Below are 22563 nucleotides of genomic sequence, written 5' to 3'. Positions count from 1 at the left end.
GTATCTTCAATTGTATTTATACTCTTCTCTTGGTTTTCTACTGTATGTCTTTTGAAACTAAAGGGACCAAAACTGTACACCATCCTCCAAATATAAGTGGAAAATAGATTAATGTGATCATTCTAATAATATTCTTCATTTTGTTTTCTACGAATTTCTAATGTTTGCTGTGCTATTTGACTCCTGAGATACAGTAAGAAGTTGCTTTCATATGACAATTCATTACAGTAGCAAGATGTAATAGCTGTGATTATGATCTAATGAGTGCAACACTGAAGTGTGAATAAGGGTGTTTTTAGTGTTTGTTTGTTTTTTCTGTATGCATAATTTCATGTTTATCTACATGAAATTTCATGTTTACCTACATTTGCAGTTTTATTCTATTGATTTGCCAACATAATAAAGCCCTTCTGCCTTTCTTGTTGGATATATGTTATGTTTGCAAATTTGGACATTGTGCAGCACATGTCTTTTCCAGATCCTTTGTGAGTGTATTGAATAGCACTTGGAAAAGCTATACTTGTTTCTGCCCTTCTCTATATTCCAGTTGTTTGTTCTGTAGTTTTTACCCACTATTTTTTCATTTTAGGACTTTTTTCTTTTCCTGTGGCAACTTCCTCTTGGTAGGTCCCTTTGGTAGTGGATGATGATATATGTTTACAGGAACCCACTTCAACAGCAATCCTCACCAGACCCAGTTCCTCACTCACTTGCACCTTTCTGGCAGATGGCTTCAAAAAGCATGCTTTGATGTTTTCTATGGCATCCCTACCTTTTGCAAAGCCTGTTTGTACTTTTCCCAAGGTGACTGTTGCTTTGGTTCTTGGTATTAACAATAAAATACTGGACGTTTTATAAAATGCAGCTTGTTTAGAGGTAGCAGTGATGAAAGCCAAAATACTTTCCTTGCAGAAAAATAGTAATTCGTATCAATAATAAAAGCAAATTTTCATTTGGTGTATACTCATCAGAGATAGATAATTATTACCTCTATTGTATTAAGCACTGATTTACCTAATTTTGAACACTGATGAAAATTTTGATTGGCCACTGTCAAGAATGACTAACTCCTACTGAAATAAAATATTACTTAAAGGATGATCAAGAGAAGGAACAGTGTACATAATAACAGATTGAACAATGTAGACTTTTTGAAGTAACACTGGGTTGTACACTGAAGTCAGCAATAGATCTAAATTCTGTCTAAATGAATATGATTAGTACCTGTCTGAACAAATTTGTCTTTGGATGAAGTTTATAATCAAATAAGACAACACTGATAGATTGGTACATGAATTTGCTATTGTGTCTGTACATTTGAAAAGAATCCAATGTTCATGTTAAAAGTAAATTTGATCATCAAGGGAGATTTATTTTGAACAAAGTGAAATGGAAACAAATTGAAAGGCATATTTTATATGAGACATTCAATATGAATTTGTTTTCATTTTTCAAAGTTAATCAATTTCAGTTCGATCAGGCATGAGATTTAAGCAATCTTTACATTGTAAAAGGTTATCATTTCTGAAGACTCTGCAATACTACACAGAAAGCAGTAATGATCAAAGGACTTGCTACTAGGAAGCTTCTACTAAAGATGTAATGAATCTTGTAGGTTCAGTCCTACCACTTTTACATTCATGAGATCACAACGTGATGTTTTTCAACAGAATAAGAAGTACTGAAAACTTATCTGTATCTCTCCTCTAACACCAGCAGTATCACTAGAAAACAGCAGATGCTTATTTACATATTAATAAGCTATTCCAAAGCTAAGTAGCTAGTGTCAAATATGTAATTTGGGTTTTTGACTCCTCTCTTTATCCATAGATTTCGAATCCAAATATTTCCTCTGCATGAACAGGAATAAAAGACTGCTTTTTCTCAAGTCAGATTCTTTTGTTCAAACAATGTAAAGCAAACGTTACTTCTATGAAATCAGTTTAAAGTCAGAGGTCAACAATTCCACAGCATTACTGTATTCAGAACAGTGAAAATTATTCCTCTGCATTCTAATATATAATGATATATGCAAGTAAAAAGGCCCATTATCTTCCACCGGAGAATAGTCTGCTCTCGGAAAATGGACGAATAATAATGCAGGGAAAAAATCTGTTTAACAATTCAAATACTTCTACTAGCTTGTTGTCAGAGTGATACACTTCATGTAGTGTATTTCTACGGTTTCCTGACCGCTCTCTAAAGCATTTTCATGCAGTGCGTGCAACAGAAAAATGTGAATGTTTCACAAATGAAATATTTGAGGCAGGATATTTAACCTTTTAATATTTAATATTTGTGCTATAACTAGTTACTGTACAGCTTATATATTTCACTTTTCTTAAACACTATTAGCACTATATTATTTAATATTAGTGTTGAAGATTTGTACCATCCTTTAGTCTTTCATATGTCTTTATCTGCATCAGAATAATTTTCATTTCCATTCCTTACAGATGATATGCATACAATTTTAGAAGTGCTTTGTAATATCTATTATAAAGTTTTTAAATGAAAAAAAAAAAACAGAACTGTGTAAATTTGCTTCTTAGTTATAAATTTAAAAATTGATTTTCATGTGTACATACTAAGTTCTATAAATCTCTTACACACAAGTTTTCCAAGCCAATTTTCAATGTTTTAAAAATTTTTTCTAGGATAAACAAAACCAGGAATTTATTGAGTATTTACTGTGCTAGATGTTTTATTGGTCTTCAAGCAGTGAATCAATTTTCTTCATTTCAAAGAAAGCACTGTTGTCACATTTCCCGTGTTCGTCTTCCAGCCACTGCTACTTCATTTACTGACAGCTTTTCTCTATAATTCTCATTACAGAATTGAGAGCTATTGGTTCTAATACTCACAGTGGCTAATGACTGAGCCAAAATAGTTGAATATGTCTATCATTAAGTAAATGGAATTGGATGTTATCCTGTGGGATAATGTAACAGAAGATCTGGGAAATTAGACTAAGAAGCCTTATTGAAAAGCAGTCTGCCGATAACAACAATTTATTTATTTATTGATATTTTGTTCATCGACAGAAGTGGTAAGTTGCTTAGGAGATGCAAATACTCATATGTTGAACCTGCCCTAAGCTTCCTGTTGTTGATCAGATTGTTATCATAACCAGAAATGGCTCTGATCATTTCTGGTCTACATTACACATCAGCAAGGATAATGCTTCATAAAGAGCATTGCTATGCTGTGTAAGCATGAGTATAACAAATGAACTATTAATCAAAGATGTGTCTTTCACAGAAAAGTCAATTTATAAGTATCCAAAAGCTATTTCCTCATACTAGTAATTCAAAAATTATGATTGTGACTATCTGGTTTAATTGCAAGCTTGTGATTAACCTTGCTGGTGATTAGCATGTATAAGGGATTATACTTAGGTGAAAAATCTCACCTTTGTATAAAACCAGAATCTTTTTAAAACAGTATGAAAAAACCTCTATGTATGCTGAGTGTCTAAAATCCTTCATGTGAAAAATGAAAATGAGGGAAATCAAAGCATAATCATCCTACGGATATGATAGCGTTCAAGAATCTTAATTGTCCATATCCTTTTAGTATAAAGTTCATGTTAGAACACTTTGATAAAATGCAATGCCGTTAAAATACTAAAGACTCATCTTGCAATTGTTTAATGATACAAAAGATCTCTTGCTATAGCAAAACCAAAGCATTAAATATGATAGAAAGGAATAATCATACTGTGCAACATTTTATTTTGCATACACAAACTCAACCCATACTAGGGTTATTTAAAAGGTTATGGTACTTTGAAACCATTCATGCTTCAGAAATCACTGTTAAAGGTGTAGTTCTTCTGTGGAAACCTTTTCATCTATCCTGAAATCCTGTAATGGTGCTTTTTATATCTACTGTGGAAATGGAGGAAGTTCTGTCTTTTATACTTTTTGTCACATCCAATACTGTTGTAAAATGGCAATTCCACATTCATATCATAAAGGCTACCACAGCTTTATTTGACAATAAGGGAAGAATTTTAGTGAAAACTTAATGGAATATCAGTTCACATTCATTCTGTTTTATTCCAAAGTCACCTAAATTAAAGTTTTGTATGAAGTTAGTTCTGCCACTAGTGTATCTCTGAATAAACAATCAATTAAAATAGAAATAATAACAACAACAAATATATATATATAGTTTTGTTATTTATATATATATGAGTACCAAGGGAAATGGAAGGAACTTTTAATAATTCAAGTCAAGATATTTAAAGTTTTTATTTTTGCAACGCCCAACACGGAGGAAAACATGTTACTTTTCTAAAATTATGCATCTCTTAGCAGACACAAAAATGGCATAATGCAAGAGAATGTAACAGCATTCTCAAAGCACTCCTCAACACTGTAGTCCATTGCCTTCAGATTATCTTTAGTCAATAAAAAGCAAAAGACAAATTTTAAAGAACTTTGAAAAGTTTAGAAACCTGTACATTCATGCACACTAATGCATTATGCTGGGGTTGTGTTCACTGGTAAAAGTCTTCATAGGGGGTTATCAATTTAATTTGCATTTCATTCAATTTTAAATGCATCACAGACACTTGACATACTGAGTATGCACTCTTCTATGGCATTCCCTTCTGTATTTTTATGAAGTGAATTGATAGTACTGTAAGTATATTAATTTCTGTGCAAATGCTCAGGTAGCAGATCAAAGGACAAGAATTACTGAATATGTATATCATTATTATTTGTTTAACAGTCTATTATTGTCTGTTTGATGTGTGTGCACTAGATAGCAAGAAAAAAAAAAGGAGGGGAAAATGAAGAAAATTTTATTTCATGTGCATGAAAATCCTAGCACACTTAATACACGCTTCTATCACTAGCTAAAAAATTCAGACAAATCTTTCTCAGCTGTTAAACTGACTACATATGTCTAAAAAAGGTGAGACATCATAAGACAGAAAAGGACACCATCACCATTTACTGCTGGTGAGAGAGATTGCATGAATCCTTCATATCAAGATTTTGCTGCAAGACAATGATGAACTCCTTACTGAGATGTCAAATATTTTGTCATAGGCTAGCACAGAGAGACAACAGCAACCTGTCTACAGCAGACTGAGCAGCTCCAGTAGATTCTCTCCCACAATTCTAGTGAGGTAAAGATTTAAAAGTTTCTACAGAGCAAGTTGGAGGAATGTGTAAGTTCTCTGCTACGTGCAAGGAGATAAGTGAAGGTGTGGAATTATTTTTGCAACAAAGAAGGGGGTGTCTGCTGCTGATATTTACATGTAAATAGAGCAGCATACTAAGATTTTCATGACTGGAGAGGTCAGTGTTCCCCTTTCTTTACTAGAGGAGATACAATTTTAGGGCAGGGAAGCCAGGCTAGGGAGCAGACAGAAATCCTCTATGCAGCGTGAGATCTCTATAGCTCTGATGAAACTGTCTGTTATATATATGTATATATATACACACACATACATATACATATATATGTATGTATATATATATGTATATAAATTTTAAATAAATGTTCAGGGTAAAACAATCCCATCTCATATACCACTATGAAAAAGGTAGGGTAGCATAATTTGTTGTTCATGGAAGTATGGACCGCCTGGAAGGTATGACACAAATTCAGTATTTTTGTATACATTACATATCATGGACTGATTTGCCACAAAATACTTGTAATCACATATTTGTCCAGTTTACACAATATTGATAGCCATTAGATACAAAATGCACAATGAAAGATCATTATAGTCTATAATTTGTTTTAACACAGACACATAAAAAAAATTTAAAATAAATATTCTGGGTAAAACAATACCACATACTACTATGAGAAAAGTAGGCTAACATGATTTGATGTTTATGACATGTTAGGACATGCCATGACACGCCATGACATGTCGAAACACATGACAACATATCACATCATGACTCTTCACACCACATCATGTCATATTATGACATGTCACGACATGTCTCAACATACAGAATCATAGAATCATAGAATTACTCAGGTTGGAAAGGACCTCAAAAATCATCAAGTCCAACCGCAGACTAACCATAGTACCTTAACTCTAACAACCCTCTGCTAAACCATATCTCCGAGCATCACATCCAAAAAGCTCTTAAACACATCCAGGAACAGTGACTCAACCTCCTCCCTGGGGAGCCTATTCCAGTTTTTAACCACCCTTTCTGTAAATAAGTGTTTCCTAACGTTCAACCTAAACTTGCCTTGGCACAACTTGAGGCCATTTCCCCTCGTCTTGTCACCTGTCACCAGTGAGAAGAGACCTACCCTGCTCTCACTGTAAACAGCTTTCAGGTACTGGAAGAGAGTAATAAGGTCTCCCCTCAGCCTCCTTTTCCCCACACTAAACAGTCCCAGCTCCCTCAACCTCTCCTCATAGGGCTGATTTTCCAAGCCATTCACTAGCCTCGTTGCCCTTCTCTGGACCTGCTGCAGTACCTCCATGTCATTCTTGTACTGAGGTGCCCAAACCTGAACACAGTACTCGAGGTGAGGCCTCACCAATGCCGAGTACAGGGGCAGGATAACTTCCCTAGTCCTGCTCACCACACCATTCCTGATACAAGCCAGGATGACATTGGCCTTCTTGGCCGCTTGGGCACACTGCTGGCTCATATTCAGCCAACTGTCCATCAGAACACCTTTCCATCAGGCAGCTTTCCAGCCACATGACCCCAAGCTCAGATGAAATCAATAAAACTACAGTGAAATAGAGGCAATAGAGGGTAAAACAACAACAACAACAACAACAAAACATAATTGTTACATTTGGTTTTGGACATTTGTTTCTTGGTTTTGTTACAGTTTATTTTTGCTGTTGTTTGGTTGCTTGGTTACTTTGCAGAGTGGTTTGAATTTTTTTTTTTTTTAATTTACATTTCTACCTCATTTCCGATCTGTATGCAAAAACTTTTGTTTTATAATACTTAAAACTTACCTGCAGAAGGTAACTCCCAAAGGAAGTAAAAAAGTATTGGTAATCAAATTGAAAGGTTCCCATTACTTTAGGCTTGATTTAACAAACTTATCTCTAACTTGCAGTCCTCAGATATGTATGGTTATAATTTTCTGAGTGAAGAACTAGACTTTATATTTATACTATGCTACATACCATGTAAGTAACATAACTTAGAAATATATGTTAGGCAGTTTTATATAGAAGTGTAAAATAATGCCGATGGGCCAGCTGCTATACTGGTTATTCATCTTCAAATCTCAAGTTTTTTTTATATTCTCATAATGAGCGGTGTCCCCCAAAGGCTCTCTCTTAGGACAAGTACTCTTTAACACCTTTATCAGTAACAGATTGAAGAATTGAGTGTACCCTCAACAAGTTTGCTGATAACCCCAAGAGAAGCAGTGAGGTTGATACATCAGAAGGAAGTGATGACAACCAGAGAGACCTGTTGCTTTCTGCAACAATGATATTAGCCACCTGTTGTAGGCGTAGCGAGGGAAACGAGGTGTGTTGTAGGCGTAGCGAGGGAAACGAGGTGTGACGCGTGCAGGTTCCTATGCCACCTGTGTGTTATGCCACTTGTGTGTGCCAAGTGTAACTTCGTGATTGGAGGAAACACTTGTATTTAAACACGTAGCCTATAGCAATAAACGCCATTTGCCTCACTTACTCCTGGGGTCTGGGTGAGCATCTGGCCCCGACCTGGTAAAGGGTCGGTTTCGCCCAGCAGTAAGCCCTACATGTGGACAGAGGACGAACACCGGATGAGCGAACGGAGACTACATGCAACAAGTGGTGACCCCGACGTGATCTGTCTGCTGAGGGTAGCTGCCCGGCGTGCCCGTGACGCGGAGAAGAGCCTGTGAGGTGGCGGCAGGTCGCGCACGGAAGACGTATTGCGGTTAAGAGCCTGCGAGGTGGCGGCAGGTCGCATACGTAACAATGGACCAAGTCATTAAGGTACTTGTGCAGTTTTGTAAGGACTACTGTGGAAAATCTACTCCTTCCCGGAAGGAGATCGCGACAGTTTTGTCGCTGTTAAATGAGCTGGGGGAGCTGGACTCTCCCCGCCACGTTTTGGATTCGAGTAGGTGGGACTTGCTCACCTTGGCGCTATGCCAGCGCGCCATGGCCAGTCAGAAGGCTACGGAACTTAAAACGTGGGGACTGATGTTAGGAGCCCTTAAGGCGGCCAGGGCAGAGCACAAACTTGGCGCGGTCATGAGCGGGGAGGGAGCTCCGGGGAGCGGGTCTTTGGAGTTTTGCAGGACCGGCGCTCAGACCGGCGCTCAGACGACAGCGAAAAAAACGGCGACGGAGAGAGAGGAAGATTGCGAGAAGGACAAAGAAGAGTCGCAGAGGCTCGGGGGGGGTGCAACGGCGCCGACGGCCCCTCCTAATTCTATTGCGCTGTCGCCGCCCCCGCCCTACCCTAAGCAGCCGTTATATCCTTCCTTGGCAACGACATCGGAGCAGGGGACGGGACCATCCCCAAAAGGAAAGGGGGAGGGGAGACTTAAGCTTACTGATTGGGGGCAGATCAAAGAGGAAGTGGCACAGAAAGGCCTGGCGGCAACTTATACACTCCCAGTTGTTGTCTCGGAGGAGGGAGGCCCAATCTGGGTCCCGTTGGACCCAAAGGGGGTAGCAAGGATGATTGAGGCAGTAGAAAAGAAAGGGCTGAAGTCGCCATTGACGATGAATGCCCTTGAGGCCCTCACAGCATCGGGCCCAATGCTGCCTTATGGTATTGAAAATTTAATGTGCATGGTGTTGAAACCAGTGCAGTATACGCTCTGGAGAGAGGAGTGGCATACCAAATTAAAACAAATGCTGATTACGGTGCAGGGTGATCAAAGAAACCCCATATATGGGTCCGATATACAGAGATTAACGGGCAATGCACCAGGTCTGCTGACCCCTCAAGCACAAGCTTGTCAACTTAGACCAGGAGAGTTGATAGCGACTACGGACGCTGCAATAGACGCGTTCCGAAAGCTTGCAAGGAGCGCTGAGCCCACTACTCCGTGGACAGAGATCGCGCAAGGCCCCACAGAGCCGTTTCAGGAGTTTGCAGACAGATTAATTAAGGCAGTGGAAGGCTCGGATCTGCCCAGAGCGGTTCACGGTCCCGTCATCCTGGATTGCTTGTATCAGAAGTCCAGTGAAGGGGTGCAGGGGATTTTGCGAGCGGCGCCAGGGAGGCTCCAAACCCCTGGTGAGGCCATCAAGTATGTCCTAGATAAGCAAAAGGCCTGTCCGTCTGTGGCAGGGGAGGTAGCTGCGGCGGTAGCAGGAGTGATGATGGCCTGTAGGGAGGCGGACCATCGTAGTGCAGACCGACAGTTAGGACCTTGCTTTAAATGTGGCCAGTTAGGCCATATTAGGGCCCAATGCAGAATGGGCACGGGTGGAGGTGTAACATGTCAGCAGTGTGGGCGGAAGGGTCATACAGCACCACAATGCAGGGCCCGTAGGCCTCCACGCCAGGGAAATAACAACGGGAGACCGTCCACGCACGGCAACTTCATTTCTCGATCGGTGCGGGCCCCTCACCTAAGTTTACCCATGGCGGCGCTGTCTCTAAGTACCCATGAGCGCCCTCTGGTGAAAGCCACTATTTCTTGTACCAACCTCCCGCCGGATTTTCAAGGCCCTCGATCTATCTCTGCCACTGCCCTCATAGATTCCGGCGCCGACGTTACTGTGGTCGCGGAAACAGAATGGCCATCCTCGTGGCCCGCGGAGGCCTCGCAGTCTATTATGGGGGTTGGAGGGGCGACCCCCTCACGGCGGTCTACCAATGAGGTACAAGCGGTTGTGATTAATAGGGATGGCTCCTTAGAGAAACCGGCGTTGCTTACACCACTGGTGGCGCGTGTCCCCGGAACTCTTCTGGGGCGGGATTTCTTGCGACAGATAGGCATTCCACAGTATCCTCTGAACACCTTCAAGGGATACGTCACTAATGTTACTGCTTGCGATAACGATGCCGATTTAGCCAGCCAAACAGCATGCTTGATACAGGCTCTAAATACAACCCTCCCTTGGGACCCCCAAGAATTGGATATTTTAGGGTCCCAGATGATCAAGAACGGAACAACACGTACGTGTGTTACCTTTGGTTCGGTGTGCTATAAAGAGAACAATCGCAGTAGAGTCTGTCACAATTTTGATGGGAATTTTAATGGGACTGGTGGGGCAGAAGCAGAATTGCGTGACTTCATAGCAAAATGGAAAAGTGATGACCTTCTTATAAGGCCCTATGTCAACCAATCATGGACGATGGTAAGTCCAATAAACGTAGAGAGTTTTTCAATAAGTCGTAGATATTGTGGATTCACCAGTAACGAGACTCATTACTATAGAGGGGACCTTTCTAATTGGTGTGGTTCAAAAAGGGGAAAATGGTCAGCGGGGTACAGCAACGGGACAAAATGTTCCAGCAACACGACGGGTTGCGGTGGTAATTGCACAACGGAATGGAATTATTATGCATATGGGTTTACCTTCGGGAAACAGCCAGAGGTGTTGTGGAACAATGGGACTGCTAAGGCACTCCCACCAGGTATTTTCTTGATTTGTGGGGACAGGGCTTGGCAAGGCATCCCGCGTAATGCCTTGGGAGGGCCCTGTTATCTAGGACAATTGACTATGCTCTCTCCTAACTTTACCACCTGGATAACATATGGGCCGAACATCACGGGTCACCGCCGTAGCAGGCGCTCGCTGAGTCGTCTCTCGCCTGACTGCGGTGATGAGCTACAGCTATGGAGTGTGACAGCCCGGATATTTGCTTCTTTCTTTGCTCCTGGTATAGCAGCAGCACAGGCCTTAAAGGAGATCGAACGATTGGCATGTTGGTCGGTTAAGCAAGCGAATTTAACATCTTTAATATTGAATGCGATGCTGGAGGATACGAGCAGCATCCGGCACGCAGTGTTGCAGAATCGAGCAGCCATCGATTTCTTACTCCTGGCGCAGGGACACGGGTGTCAAGACGTGGAAGGGATGTGTTGCTTCAATCTCAGCGATCATAGTGAGTCCATTCACAAGGCGCTCCAAGCCATGAAGGAACATACAGAGAAGATACGGGTGGAAGATGATCCCATAGGGGATTGGTTTACGCGCACGTTTGGTGATCTAGGAAGGTGGCTCGCGAAAGGTGTTAAGACGCTACTGTTTGCCTTGCTTGTCATAGCCTGTCTGTTAGCTATCATTCCATGTGTAATCAAGTGCTTTCAGAATTGTCTATTGAGAACAATGAATCAGTTTATGGATGAACGCATAAAATATCATAGAATTAGGGAGCAGCTGTAGGTTCCGAACGCGATGTGACGGGAGCTATCGGCATAGGGAGGGGGAGATGTTGTAGGCGTAGCGAGGGAAACGAGGTGTGTTGTAGGCGTAGCGAGGGAAACGAGGTGTGACGCGTGCAGGTTCCTATGCCACCTGTGTGTTATGCCACTTGTGTGTGCCAAGTGTAACTTCGTGATTGGAGGAAACACTTGTATTTAAACACGTAGCCTATAGCAATAAACGCCATTTGCCTCACTTACTCCTGGGGTCTGGGTGAGCATCTGGCCCCGACCTGGTAAAGGGTCGGTTTCGCCCAGCAGTAAGCCCTACATGTGGACAGAGGACGAACACCGGATGAGCGAACGGAGACTACATGCAACAGCCACCTGTGTTAGGCCTCTGCACTCACTGACTGTCCCATACATCCCGTACCCCCGCAAGACGCCTACTACAACAGAGACCCTGATAAAATCAAAAGGTGGACCTTGTGAGCATAATGAGATTCATAAAAGCAAAGTGCAAGGTTTTGCGCTTGAGTTGAGGAAATCCCAGATACATTTACAAACCAGGAGAAGAACTTGAGAGTAGCCCTGCTGAGAAGAAAGGGTTAGGGCTTTTGGATAATGAAAAACTGAACATGAGCCAGCAGTGTGCTCTTGCTGCTGAGAAGGCCAGTGGTACCCTGGGCCTTCTTCCATCAGAAGACAGGTGGCCAGCAGGGTGAAGGAGATGATTGTCCCCCTCTACTCTGTCCTTGTGAGGCCTCAGTTGGAGTGCTAAATCTAAGTCTGGGGCCCCACCACAGGAAAGATGTGGAGCTTTTGCAGAGGGTCCAGAGGAGGGCCATGAAGACGATCCAAGGGCTGAAGCACCTCTCCTATGAGCATAAGCTGAAGGAACTGGGCTTGTTCAGCCTGGGAAAGAGAAGGCTGCAGGGACACCTCATTAAAATTTTCCAGTATTTAAAGGGAGTTCACAAACAGGAAGGAAATCAACTTTTTACAAGAGTAGATAGTGATAGGACAAGGGAGGATGTTTTTAAACTAAAGGAGAAGAGATTTAGACTAGATGGCAGGGGGAAGGTTTTTACTGAGAGAGTGGTGAGGTGCTGGAACAGTTTGCCCAGAGAGGCTGTGGATTCTCTGTCTCTGGTGGTGTTTAAGGCCAGGCTGAATGTGGCCCTGTGCAATCTGATCTAATATCTAATATTTATTCTAACGGTTGTCAGCCCTGCTTTTGGCAGGAGGTTGGAGCTTGATGATCTTTGAGGCCCCTTCCAACACAAGCCATTCTATGATTCTACGATTCTAAAAAAATTTTCACTCAAGTTCTTATCCAGAAACATAATACAACCACTGGACATAATACAACCACATAAACGACTCCTTACTTCATTATTATTATTATTATTATTGTCTTTTCTTTATCTCTCTGCTATATGGAGCAGATAAATGTACAGTACTTGGCATCATGTTTATCACCACAAATGAGATCTCATGGGTGAATAACAACATATGTAAGGATCTCATTTTTTCCTCTTATTCCCTAGTGTAGAGGTCACACAACAGTTTAGTTCCATGTGACTCACTAGTTAGCTGAGTATAAAATCTGGCATCCTCAGTATGTTATATCATTGAGTTTTAACTCAACAGAAGTTTTTTTTTCTTATATAGGTCAAAGTTAATTCATTCTTTGTCCTCAGTGTTGTGTCTGTATTGCACTTTTAAATGACTTAAGTGCAAAAAACGTTAGACTTATTCCCCTGGATGACACATCTATTCTCTGTTTAGCTAGCCACTAGAAGGAAGTAGTTCTTTTTTTTTGGTGCAAATTGACCAGACAGCCTATAGCTAAATGAGTTTTTCTTCTAATTTAACTTTTGGGGTGTACTTCTCTTATCTTCATCAGATATCTCAGACATTAGACACCCTGTGAAATTTTGTAACTTTTATTAAAAGTAAATAGCTGTAAATAGGTACTAAGTTAAGTTTCAATAATGCAAAAGAATAGTTCACTTTAAAACATGCACAGGCTAATGTGAAATGGGAAAGATGCTGCAGAATAGAAGTTCTGTTAAATAATGGCTACTTTTCCTATGAAAGCTAATCGATACAAAGTGAAACCAGAATGTAAAGGTCCAACTCTATGGGTATTTTCCATATTGGTCATAAGAACTCTTGCCAGTAGGCCTTTGAGTAATCATTTTGAAACCTTTTAAAACACTGAAGCACTGGTGTTGCTACAGCATGCCACTATGCAATTTAGCTCTTCAGATCTAAATTTAAAATAAATAAATAAATAAAAATGGGTACCTGCAGTAGCGCTCAGTAACTAGTGGAGACCAAGGCAATGAAGAAGTCCAAAACTAAAAGGAACAACACCTTAGATACTGTACTTGGTAAAAAAAAAAAAAAAAAAAAAAAAAAAAAAAAAAAAAACAGGTAAAGCACCCTGTTCTAAAAACTTGCAGTATTTTACAGTATATTAAAACAGTGGTGGAGTTGGGCAATGAAGCCTTTTCAGTTCTCAGAAAATTCTTCCAAAGTTCTTTGCAAAGCATTCTGAGAAAATAGCACTAAGCAATATTTCAGAAGAGTGTTTTTGGTGGAATAAACTTTCATCACATCAGAAATGTCACATTTCTCTTTTGTTCTTGCAGCACAATTGAGAAAAATAATAAAAAGAGAGAAAAGTAGAATGAATCTCTGTGATCGTACTGCAAGACAATTCTAGGTAAAAAAAATAAATTGATGAAGAACCTGTGAACTGTATTTTGAAGAGAAAAAGAACTATTACTGCATACTAGTGATTGCTAGAACTGTGCAGGCAAAAAGTGCTGAAATATCCACCCTCAATATTATTTTGATCAAGTAAGAAAAAGGCAGAAAACTTATATGCTGTTTGGACAACAGCTGACATAAAACTGTGTGAAGCAGTTCTGTTAAATGAAAACTGCAGTTACTTAATTTGGGAAAGAATTTTCTGACATTTTAACACTACAGCAGAGATCATGCAGGCATGGTATTAATCACATTAGAGTGGTAACTACCAGATAGAAACAGAACTACAACGTTTCCTGTGCACTTACAATGAGGCACTAATGGAGTTTTATCTGACCCTACCAACTACTCAAGCTGTGTGTGCCCTAATACAGCTCATAACAAAGATCATTTCATGTAATTTATTTAAACCATTGCCAACTTAAGAACATTTCCTAGCTTGTTTTCTAGTCTATGTTTAAGAGAAAGGAACCCTATTGCTACAGAAGACCTACTGTGTAGGTAAGACTTACTTGAGATATCCCTACGGCATTTATATTATATCAGCCTTAACTGATTACTCAATTTTAACTAGCAGTATCAGCCAAAACAATTTTGTGTTGTCACTTGTAGCTGTGTAAAGGAGAAAGGAAGTTATAAATGCTCTGTGAAAATGTAGTCTAGCTAAGAATCACCTCAGTTTGATACACTTGTGGAACAGCTAGGCATGGACTTCAGTGATTTTTTCATCAAAAGCAAAAAAGGAGAGAAGATTTTTCTTTTGCAGTGAAATTTCCTTTGAATTTTTGCAGTAAATTTCTCTCTCTGAAAAATTAAAACAACACAATTCAGCAGTGCTTTCTGAAGGTGTTACTTTGCTATCCCCTCAGACTTCCTCCATTAGAATGATTAGCACAAATGGATGAGTAGTTCCTTTGTTCTTGAGGGCTCTGGTATTGTTTCCTTTTCCTTCTATTACCAGCATGTTTTTTTACTTCAACACATCTAAATTACTTCTTCCTCCCTGTGTAATCTAACCCATGCCTATTCTTTTTCCAGTCCAATTAATTTTGAATAAATCAAGTCTGTGTAATTTTCCTTATGGAAAAGCTTGAATCCATTAGAATCTATTAAAACTATCTGTGATCTCTTGTCAGGATATAATACCCTCCCTCACGTATCAAGAGATAAGGCTAGTTAAACCACTAATTTTTTACAGGATAGGACTCAATTTATTTACCAAAGTTGAATGTTCCCTGTTATTTTTTTGTTTTCACAAATGAGTTCCTTAGATATTCTAAGTTAATGTTTATTAACTTTTTTTTTTTTTTTCCTATCATGACAGAAACAACTACTAAAGCTTAAATGAGAAACTTTGTGGAAAATTGAGAAAATGAATCTAAACAAATCTTTTGAAACTTCTTCTGTCTATATGAATAGGTAACAAAATAGCAAACATTTTCTTTTGCTATTAGTTGTAATATTTTTCAGGTACTGATCCAAAATGAGAAGAAAGGAAATGATGTAATTCATGTTCCCAGCTTGCTGCAAAACAAGAAGGCTTTTTTCTCATCTTTTTAATAATTATTATTTTATTTTTCGGTAAGTGGCCAATTAAAATCTCCACTTGTTACTTTACAAAGCCATGATTGTCACTGTACTAACACATGCAGATGGTAATTGCTGTTTCAGTTGCTGGCTGAACATCAATAAAAGTTAAGACTGTTCCACTGAGGTAGCACAAAGCTTTTAGTAAGTCAGCATTTTTTGTGCCTCCAAAAAAAAAAAAAAAAAAAAAGCAACAACAAAAATTACAATCTGAAAGTAGGTCAGCATATTTTATTGTTTATCTAGAGAAAAGAAACTGCAAAATTTGTTACAAGTTTCTCATATATAGTCATTTTAATATCCAACTAAGTCCCAGATATTAAAAAAGCTATTTTATATAACTCTTCGCATAGAACATACGAGAACTTAAATGTAAACATAATATGTAAATAACTACTAATAACAATTAATAATTCAAATTGTTAATTATTGATTTATTTATTTTAACTGAACTGTTGACTCATTACTGACAATTGTAAGTATTTTATTCAAAACAATCAGAAAGAGTCTTCTCATAAACTCGAATAATATTACCACTGCCTTTTGTGGAGGACAAAAACAGAACTGTTTTCAAGAAGGCAAACTCACAAAAGATGCAATGATAGCTATTAAGAGCAATGACCTAAATACTATCTAATGAGTAGTTGACAGAAGCTGGAAAGATACACTGAAGGGTTACTTTATAATTGAGGTCTTTCTCAAACATCTGCTAGTGCCAGCTGTCAGAAGTTTAGAGCAAGATGGATATTGTGGCTATCCCCACATTATTTTGTAAACTGGTGTGGTAGCGGTAGTTTAGCAAACTGAAGTAGCTGGTGATGGGTTGCCTCGATGTGTACTGTGTAGATTTTGGGGGTTATATATCTAAATAGATGTAGTCTTCTGTCATATGTGGAATACCCTTCAATACCCGTGGTTCAGCCTGTCTGAAGCAAAGCTGTCCAGAGACATCTGCTTTTATGACTGGGTTTTTTGAATGCTACCTGTGGAAATGCCAGATTGTCCCTTTGCTGTCTGACATTGATAACTTTAGTAGGGCCATATGGTCTTACAAGCTTGATTTCAGTTTGGTCTCATGTTTCTCCTTTTTTTTTTTCCTCCTTATTCTTTTCCTTCTCATGACTGAGTGACATCACAATACCAGCAGAATAAATTAGTTGCCTTTGAATTTGGTCACTGGTGAAAATAAAGACATGGTAAGGGTATTCAATCCTGCAGCTGCAGCAGTCACTCTGAGAAGACATCCCAAAGGCTGTTCCTCCAGCTCAACTGAAAGTTCTATGCCTGACAGACAGATGTGGACTCATAGCTCAGCATCACATTGCCTTTGTGATGCTGTACAACTGACAGACTGTAAAATTTTTGTATGTGGAACAATAAAACAAAGATCCTTAGTTGTTGGCTGATATCCTATTATTTAGATAATTTAGAGAAACAGTGTTCAAACACCATCTTCTAGCATCCTTAAAATAAAGACAATGGCAGATATGCATTGTTCACACATAGGTGAAAACATATATATATATATTTTTCCTTCTGGCTGTTTCATCCTAACTGGCATTTAAAATGGTTCTAACATCTTATGATTTCAGTATTGTTAGCCTATGTTATCGAAAACATCCATTGACCTTCATAGAAAGAAGACCTGGTTTTGTGTTTGTATTTATTCATCTACAATTTTAGTTTTCCCATCTCTTCCAGCTACAGTGAAACTCATTGTATCTCAGGGAAATTCATGAAGTAGGTCCACTATGTTCAAACTAAGGAAGATTTTGTTTTAAAGAAATCACAATTAGGAAAAGAGGTTAATTTAAAATTATTTCCTTTCAGACATCTAGGGGGAAATTTATTCCTGGGCAGTGCACCAGCACAAGACTTATGCACCACTTAGCATGAAGTTTAAGCAATATATGAGACATACAGGCATCCTGAGATAAGGAGAAGAATGGAGAATTGCATTCTTATGGAATTAGTGCTTCAATATTAAATCTGTTTTAAAATGCTATGCAAGCAATCTACATAGATCCTGAGTTGGACAAGACTGGCCTCCTCTGAAAGTATGATAAAAAATTTTAGACACATTTAACTTGATTTTTACTTTACTACCTCATTCTGGTAATAGAAATACTACCCAAATTCCTGGAAACTGATTGCTGTGAAATAAAATATCTTTGTAAAACTCTATACATTTTGTTATCAATGTACATAATACACAGACTTATCTGTCTGACATTCCTATGGATGAAAAGGTTAAAAAGTCTTGCTTTCTGTGAATATAACAGCCTGTTTCTGTCAGCGAAAGTCTCAATGAAGAAGAAACAAGTCTCAAAGACAACTACATTCTTGGAACTCAGAGCAATTAAGCAGATGTGTAGGGGGAAAAACTTTCTAAGAGGTGAGCTTTCATCTTGTAAGACCTGAAATGATAGACGTGGTAGAAAATCTTCCAAATACTCAGCCACAGGTGAAGCTCTGTTAAGGTCTGAAACCCTTTCAGTTATCAATGATGAGATATAAAAATGTAATAATAATTAACTCTGGTGGGCCTTTTTTGTTTTTCCATTAGCATAAATATAATGAATTGGGAGGGAGACTTTAATAATTGAGCAGGTAACTTTTCAGTATGTTTTGGCAAAGCTAAGAGTCAGTCTGACTAATTGAAATGGAAACTGGCAGCACATTATCTCTTTCAGGGATAAGAATATAAATTCTTACTTGCATAATGACTCAGCCTTTCATAAAATCTTCAGAGGAAGTAGTCATATTGTTGCCTTTTAATTTCCTTTCTATTGGTTTCTGACTTTGGAGATTAACAGTCAATTAAAAAAAAAAAAAAAAAAGAAAGGGGAAAAAAAAAAAAAAAAAGGAAAGAGGCCCCAAAGAGATGATTATTTATAAAAACTGATTATACCCATGAGCATTGAAGTGTGTCATTGTTTTATGATTTTTAGTTCCCAAACTTTAGTTATTTAGATCCCAAAGGGCATCGATGGGCCTTTGGAATAGCTGCTGTAGACACAGAAGGTGTTAAACAGTTGTCTGCATTGCCTGGCCTATCAGAAGATCTGTCTGTTGTGGGGTTGCTGCGAGTAAAAGAGCAGCAGGTACCGATTGCTACAAAAATGCTGCACAGATGGCAGTACCGCACTAACAGGGACTCCTTGCTCCCCATTCAGAAGTTGATTCGTCAACTAGAGAGTCAGGGAGTGATCAGCAAAACTCACTCACCTTTTAACAGCCCCATATGGCCAGTGCGTAAAGCCAGTGGAGAATGGAGGCTGATGGTAGACTACCGCGGCCTGAATGAAGTCACACCCCCACTGAGTGCTGCTGTGCCGGACATGCTAGAACTCTAATACGAACTGGAGTCTAAAGCAGCCAAGTGGTATGCCACCACTAACATTGCTAATGCTTTCTTTTCCATTCCATTGGTCACGGAATGTAGGCCACAGTTTGCTTTCACCTGGAGGGGCGTTCAGTGTACCTGGAATCGTTTGCCCCAGGGGTGGAAACACAGCCCAACAATTTGCCATGGGTTGATTCAAGCTGCACTGGAACAGGGAGGTGCTCCTGAGCACTTACAGTACATTGACAACATTATTGTGTGAGGCAATACAGCAAGGCAAGTTTTTGAGAAGGGAGAGCAAGTAATCCAGATCCTTCTTAGTGCTGGTTTTGCTATTAAGCGAAGCAAAGTGAAAGGACCTGCACAAGAGTTTCAGTTCCTAGGTGTAAAGTGGCAAGATGGACGTCGTCATATCCCAACAGACGTTGTGAACAAAATTACTGCCATGTCTCTGCCCACTAATAAGAAAGAGACACAGTCTTTTCTGGGTGTAGTGGGCTTTTGGAGAATGCATGTTCCAAACTATGGCCTCATTGTAAGCCCCCTTTATCAAGTGACTCGGAAGAATAATTTTGCGTGGGGTCCTGAACAGCAGCAGGCTTTTGAGCAGATTAAAATTATTGTGATTATTGTGGCCTTGGGGTCAGTACGGATGGAACAGGATGTAAAGAACATCCTCTATACTGCTGCTGGAGAGAAAGGTCCCACTTGGTGTTTGTGGCAAAGAGCCTCAGGAGAGACCCGAGGCCGACCCCTGGGATTCTGGAGTCAGGCCTACAGGGGGTCTGAAGAGCACTACACTCCAACTGAAAAGGAGATCTTAGCTGCATATGAGGGGGTTCGAGATGCTTCTGAAGTAGTTGGTACTGAAACACAGCTCCTTCTAGCACCTCGATTGCCAGTGTTGAATTGGATGTTCAAGGGAAAGGTTCCCTCTACCCATCATGCTACTGATGCCACTTGTAGTAAGTGGATTGCGCTGATTACGCAACAGGCTCAGATGGGGAACCTCAGTCGTCCATGAATCTTAGAGATGATCATGGACTGGCCTGAAGGCAAAAAGTTTGGAACATCACCAGGAGAAGAGATATCGCGTGCTAAAGAAGCCCCACCACACAATAAACTACCAGAGAATGAAAATAAATTTGCCCTGTTGACAGATGGATCGTGTCGTATTGTGGGGAAGCATCGCAGATGGAAAGCTGCTGTGTGTAACCCCACATGACAAGTTGCAGAGGCCACTGAAGGTAAAGGAGAATCAAGTCAGTTTGCAGAGGTAAAGGCTATCCAACTGGCCTTAGATGTTGCTGAACGGGAGAGGTGGCCAATGCTTTATACTGATTCATGGATGGTGGCGAATACTTTATGGGGGTAGCTACTGCAGTGGGAACAGGATAACTGGTAAAAGAGGAGTAAACCTGTTTGGGCTGCTGAACTGTGGAAAGACATTGCTGCCTGAATAAAGAGTATGGTTGTAAAGGTGCACCATGTAGATGCTCATGTGCTCAAGAATCAGGCTACTGAAGAACAACAAAACAACCACCAGGTAGATCGAGCTGCCAAAATTGAGGTAGCTCAAATAAACTTGGACTGGCAACACAAAAGTGAATTATTTCTAGCTCGGTGGGCCCATGAAACTTCGGGTTATCAAGGAAGAGATGCAATATACAAATGGGCTAGAGACCGAGGGGTGGACTTAACGATGGATGCTATTGCACAAGTTATTCATGACTGTGAAACATGTGTCATAATTAAACAAGCCAAGAGGATGAAACCTTTCTGGGAGGAAGGGTGATGGCAAAAGTATAAATGTGGGGAGGCATGGCAGGTTGATTATATCACCTTGCCAAGATCTCACAATGGTTAAGTGTTATGTGCTCACCATGGTGGAGGCAACCACTGGGTGGCTTGAAACATACGTGGTATCCCACGCCACTGCCCGAAACACCATATTAGGTCTCAAGAAACAAGTCCTATGGCGACATGGTACCCCAGAAAGAATCAAATCAGATAATGGGACTCATTTCAAAAATTCTCTTATAAATACTTGGGCCAAAGATCATGGTATTGAATGGATTTATCATATTCCCTATCATGCACCAGCTTCTGGTAAAACAGAACGATACAGTTGGCTGTTAAAAACTATGCTGAAAGCAATGGGTGGTGGAACATTTAAGCATTGGGAGAAGCATTTGGCAGAAGCCACCTGGTTGGTCAATACTCGAGGATCTATCAATTGCGGTGGTCCTGCCAGCTCCCTACATACTGTAAAGGGAGATAAAGTCCCTGTAGTACAAGTAAATAATATGTTGGGAAAAGCAGTTTGGGTCCTTCCAGCTTCTGGGAAGGGCAAACCTTTTTGTGGGACTGTTTTTGCCGAGGGATCTGGGTGCACTTGGTGGGTGATGCAAAAAGATGGGGATGTTCAGTGTGTGCCACAAGGGAATTTGATGGCGGGAGAGAGGAGTCAGTAATTCCAAGTATATGTACATGTGTTCAATGTTTGATAATTGATAATAATTGTTTGTTTGTATATATTGAGCATGATGTAGTGATGTAGAATAAGAGGTGGAATGTATTGGTTTTATGATTTTTGGTTATCGGTATTCCGCATCATAGCATCATGCAGTGTACTGGGAGTTAAAGAGCAAATGCTCTAGTTCCAGGTACTTGTCTGGAAGAGAAGAAGAACTACATTCCCCAGAAGACTGTTCAAGTACTGTTATCATTCCTGCTCAGGGGAACAGATATAAGGCCTGTAGGTCACCTGACCTGGATTGTCTTCTCTGCCTTCTCGTCTCGTTGTGCTTGCTTTCGGATCGTCTTGCTGCTGCTCCCGACTGCATGCAAGGCTTCAGTATTAGTGTAAGGCCTTTAGCTCTAGGACAATCCTTCTCTCAATTATATTTGATTTTATTAACAATTATATTGAATTATATTGTATTATAGTGTGTTATCGTGCATTCTGATACTATATTTAGTAAATTAGTTTGTGTCTCCTCAGATCATTGCTACTGTTATTTTTTAATTATTCTTTCTTGTGGGGGGTCCCCTGTTTCCCTTCCTGGAGGTGTGGATTTTGCAAAAAAATCCCTCCGCCCCACTAGTCGCAGAACCGGGCCAGACCAGCCCGTAAACTGTCGACAAAGTGCTAGTAGTAATGTTACTAACCAAGTTTATTTCCTATTGGCATTGTTTCCTAATTGGAAATATATAGATTGTATATTCCATTTGTTCTACAGCATGAGGTGCTTATTTTGGGCCAGATGCATCTGTTAATAATTGACCGTGCAGTGGTCTACAGCTATTCAAACTGATATTCTCTAATGTGAATATATGCATTTGTAGGTAGAATCTCATTATTGTCCTCTAGATTCTCTGCAAATGAGTCTTTCATGACATGAAAGTTAAGGCAAGACCTTAATATTTTTTGGATAGAGCAGAACTGTAATTTGCTATGTGATTACATATCAGGGCATACATGTAATTCTGCAACCAAGTAACATTTTGTGCTTGTTTGATTTGTAAGACTCTTTCTAAATGAGTCTTTTCTATATAAC

General features: G+C 39.8%; 1 protein-coding gene and 1 long non-coding RNA gene across 2 annotated transcripts; both read left to right on the top strand.

Annotated features, from left to right (window-relative positions):
- The first annotated feature begins 7836 nt into the window (after positions 1–7836).
- On the top strand, positions 7837–11549 carry LOC107051636. The gene is made up of 2 exons (XM_046900457.1): positions 7837–10460; positions 10491–11549. The coding sequence occupies exons 1-2, from the start codon at positions 7934–7936 to the stop codon at positions 11309–11311; spliced, it is 3348 nt and encodes a 1115-aa protein (XP_046756413.1). The 5' UTR covers positions 7837–7933; the 3' UTR covers positions 11312–11549.
- Positions 11550–12349: 800 nt separating this feature from the next.
- Positions 12350–17841, top strand: LOC121109147. Its single transcript, XR_005849655.1, has 2 exons — positions 12350–15651; positions 17488–17841. It is a non-coding gene; the product is annotated as an uncharacterized LOC121109147 (long non-coding RNA).
- Positions 17842–22563: the final 4722 nt, after the last annotated feature.

Source organism: Gallus gallus, chromosome 1 (assembly GCF_016699485.2).
Source record: "Gallus gallus isolate bGalGal1 chromosome 1, bGalGal1.mat.broiler.GRCg7b, whole genome shotgun sequence".
Taxonomy (NCBI): Eukaryota; Metazoa; Chordata; class Aves; order Galliformes; family Phasianidae; genus Gallus; species Gallus gallus.
Note: the sequence above shows the minus strand (reverse complement) of the source record. Positions and strands in the feature narration are given on the sequence as shown.

Coding starts and splice junctions, on each gene's coding strand:
- LOC107051636 (XM_046900457.1), top strand. CDS start 7,934: ATGGACCAAGTCATTAAGGTACTTGTGCAGTTTTGTAAGGACTACTGT. Junction 10,461..10,490: donor CACGACGGGTTGCGGTGGTA/ATTGCACAACGG, acceptor ATTATTATGCAT/ATGGGTTTACCTTCGGGAAA.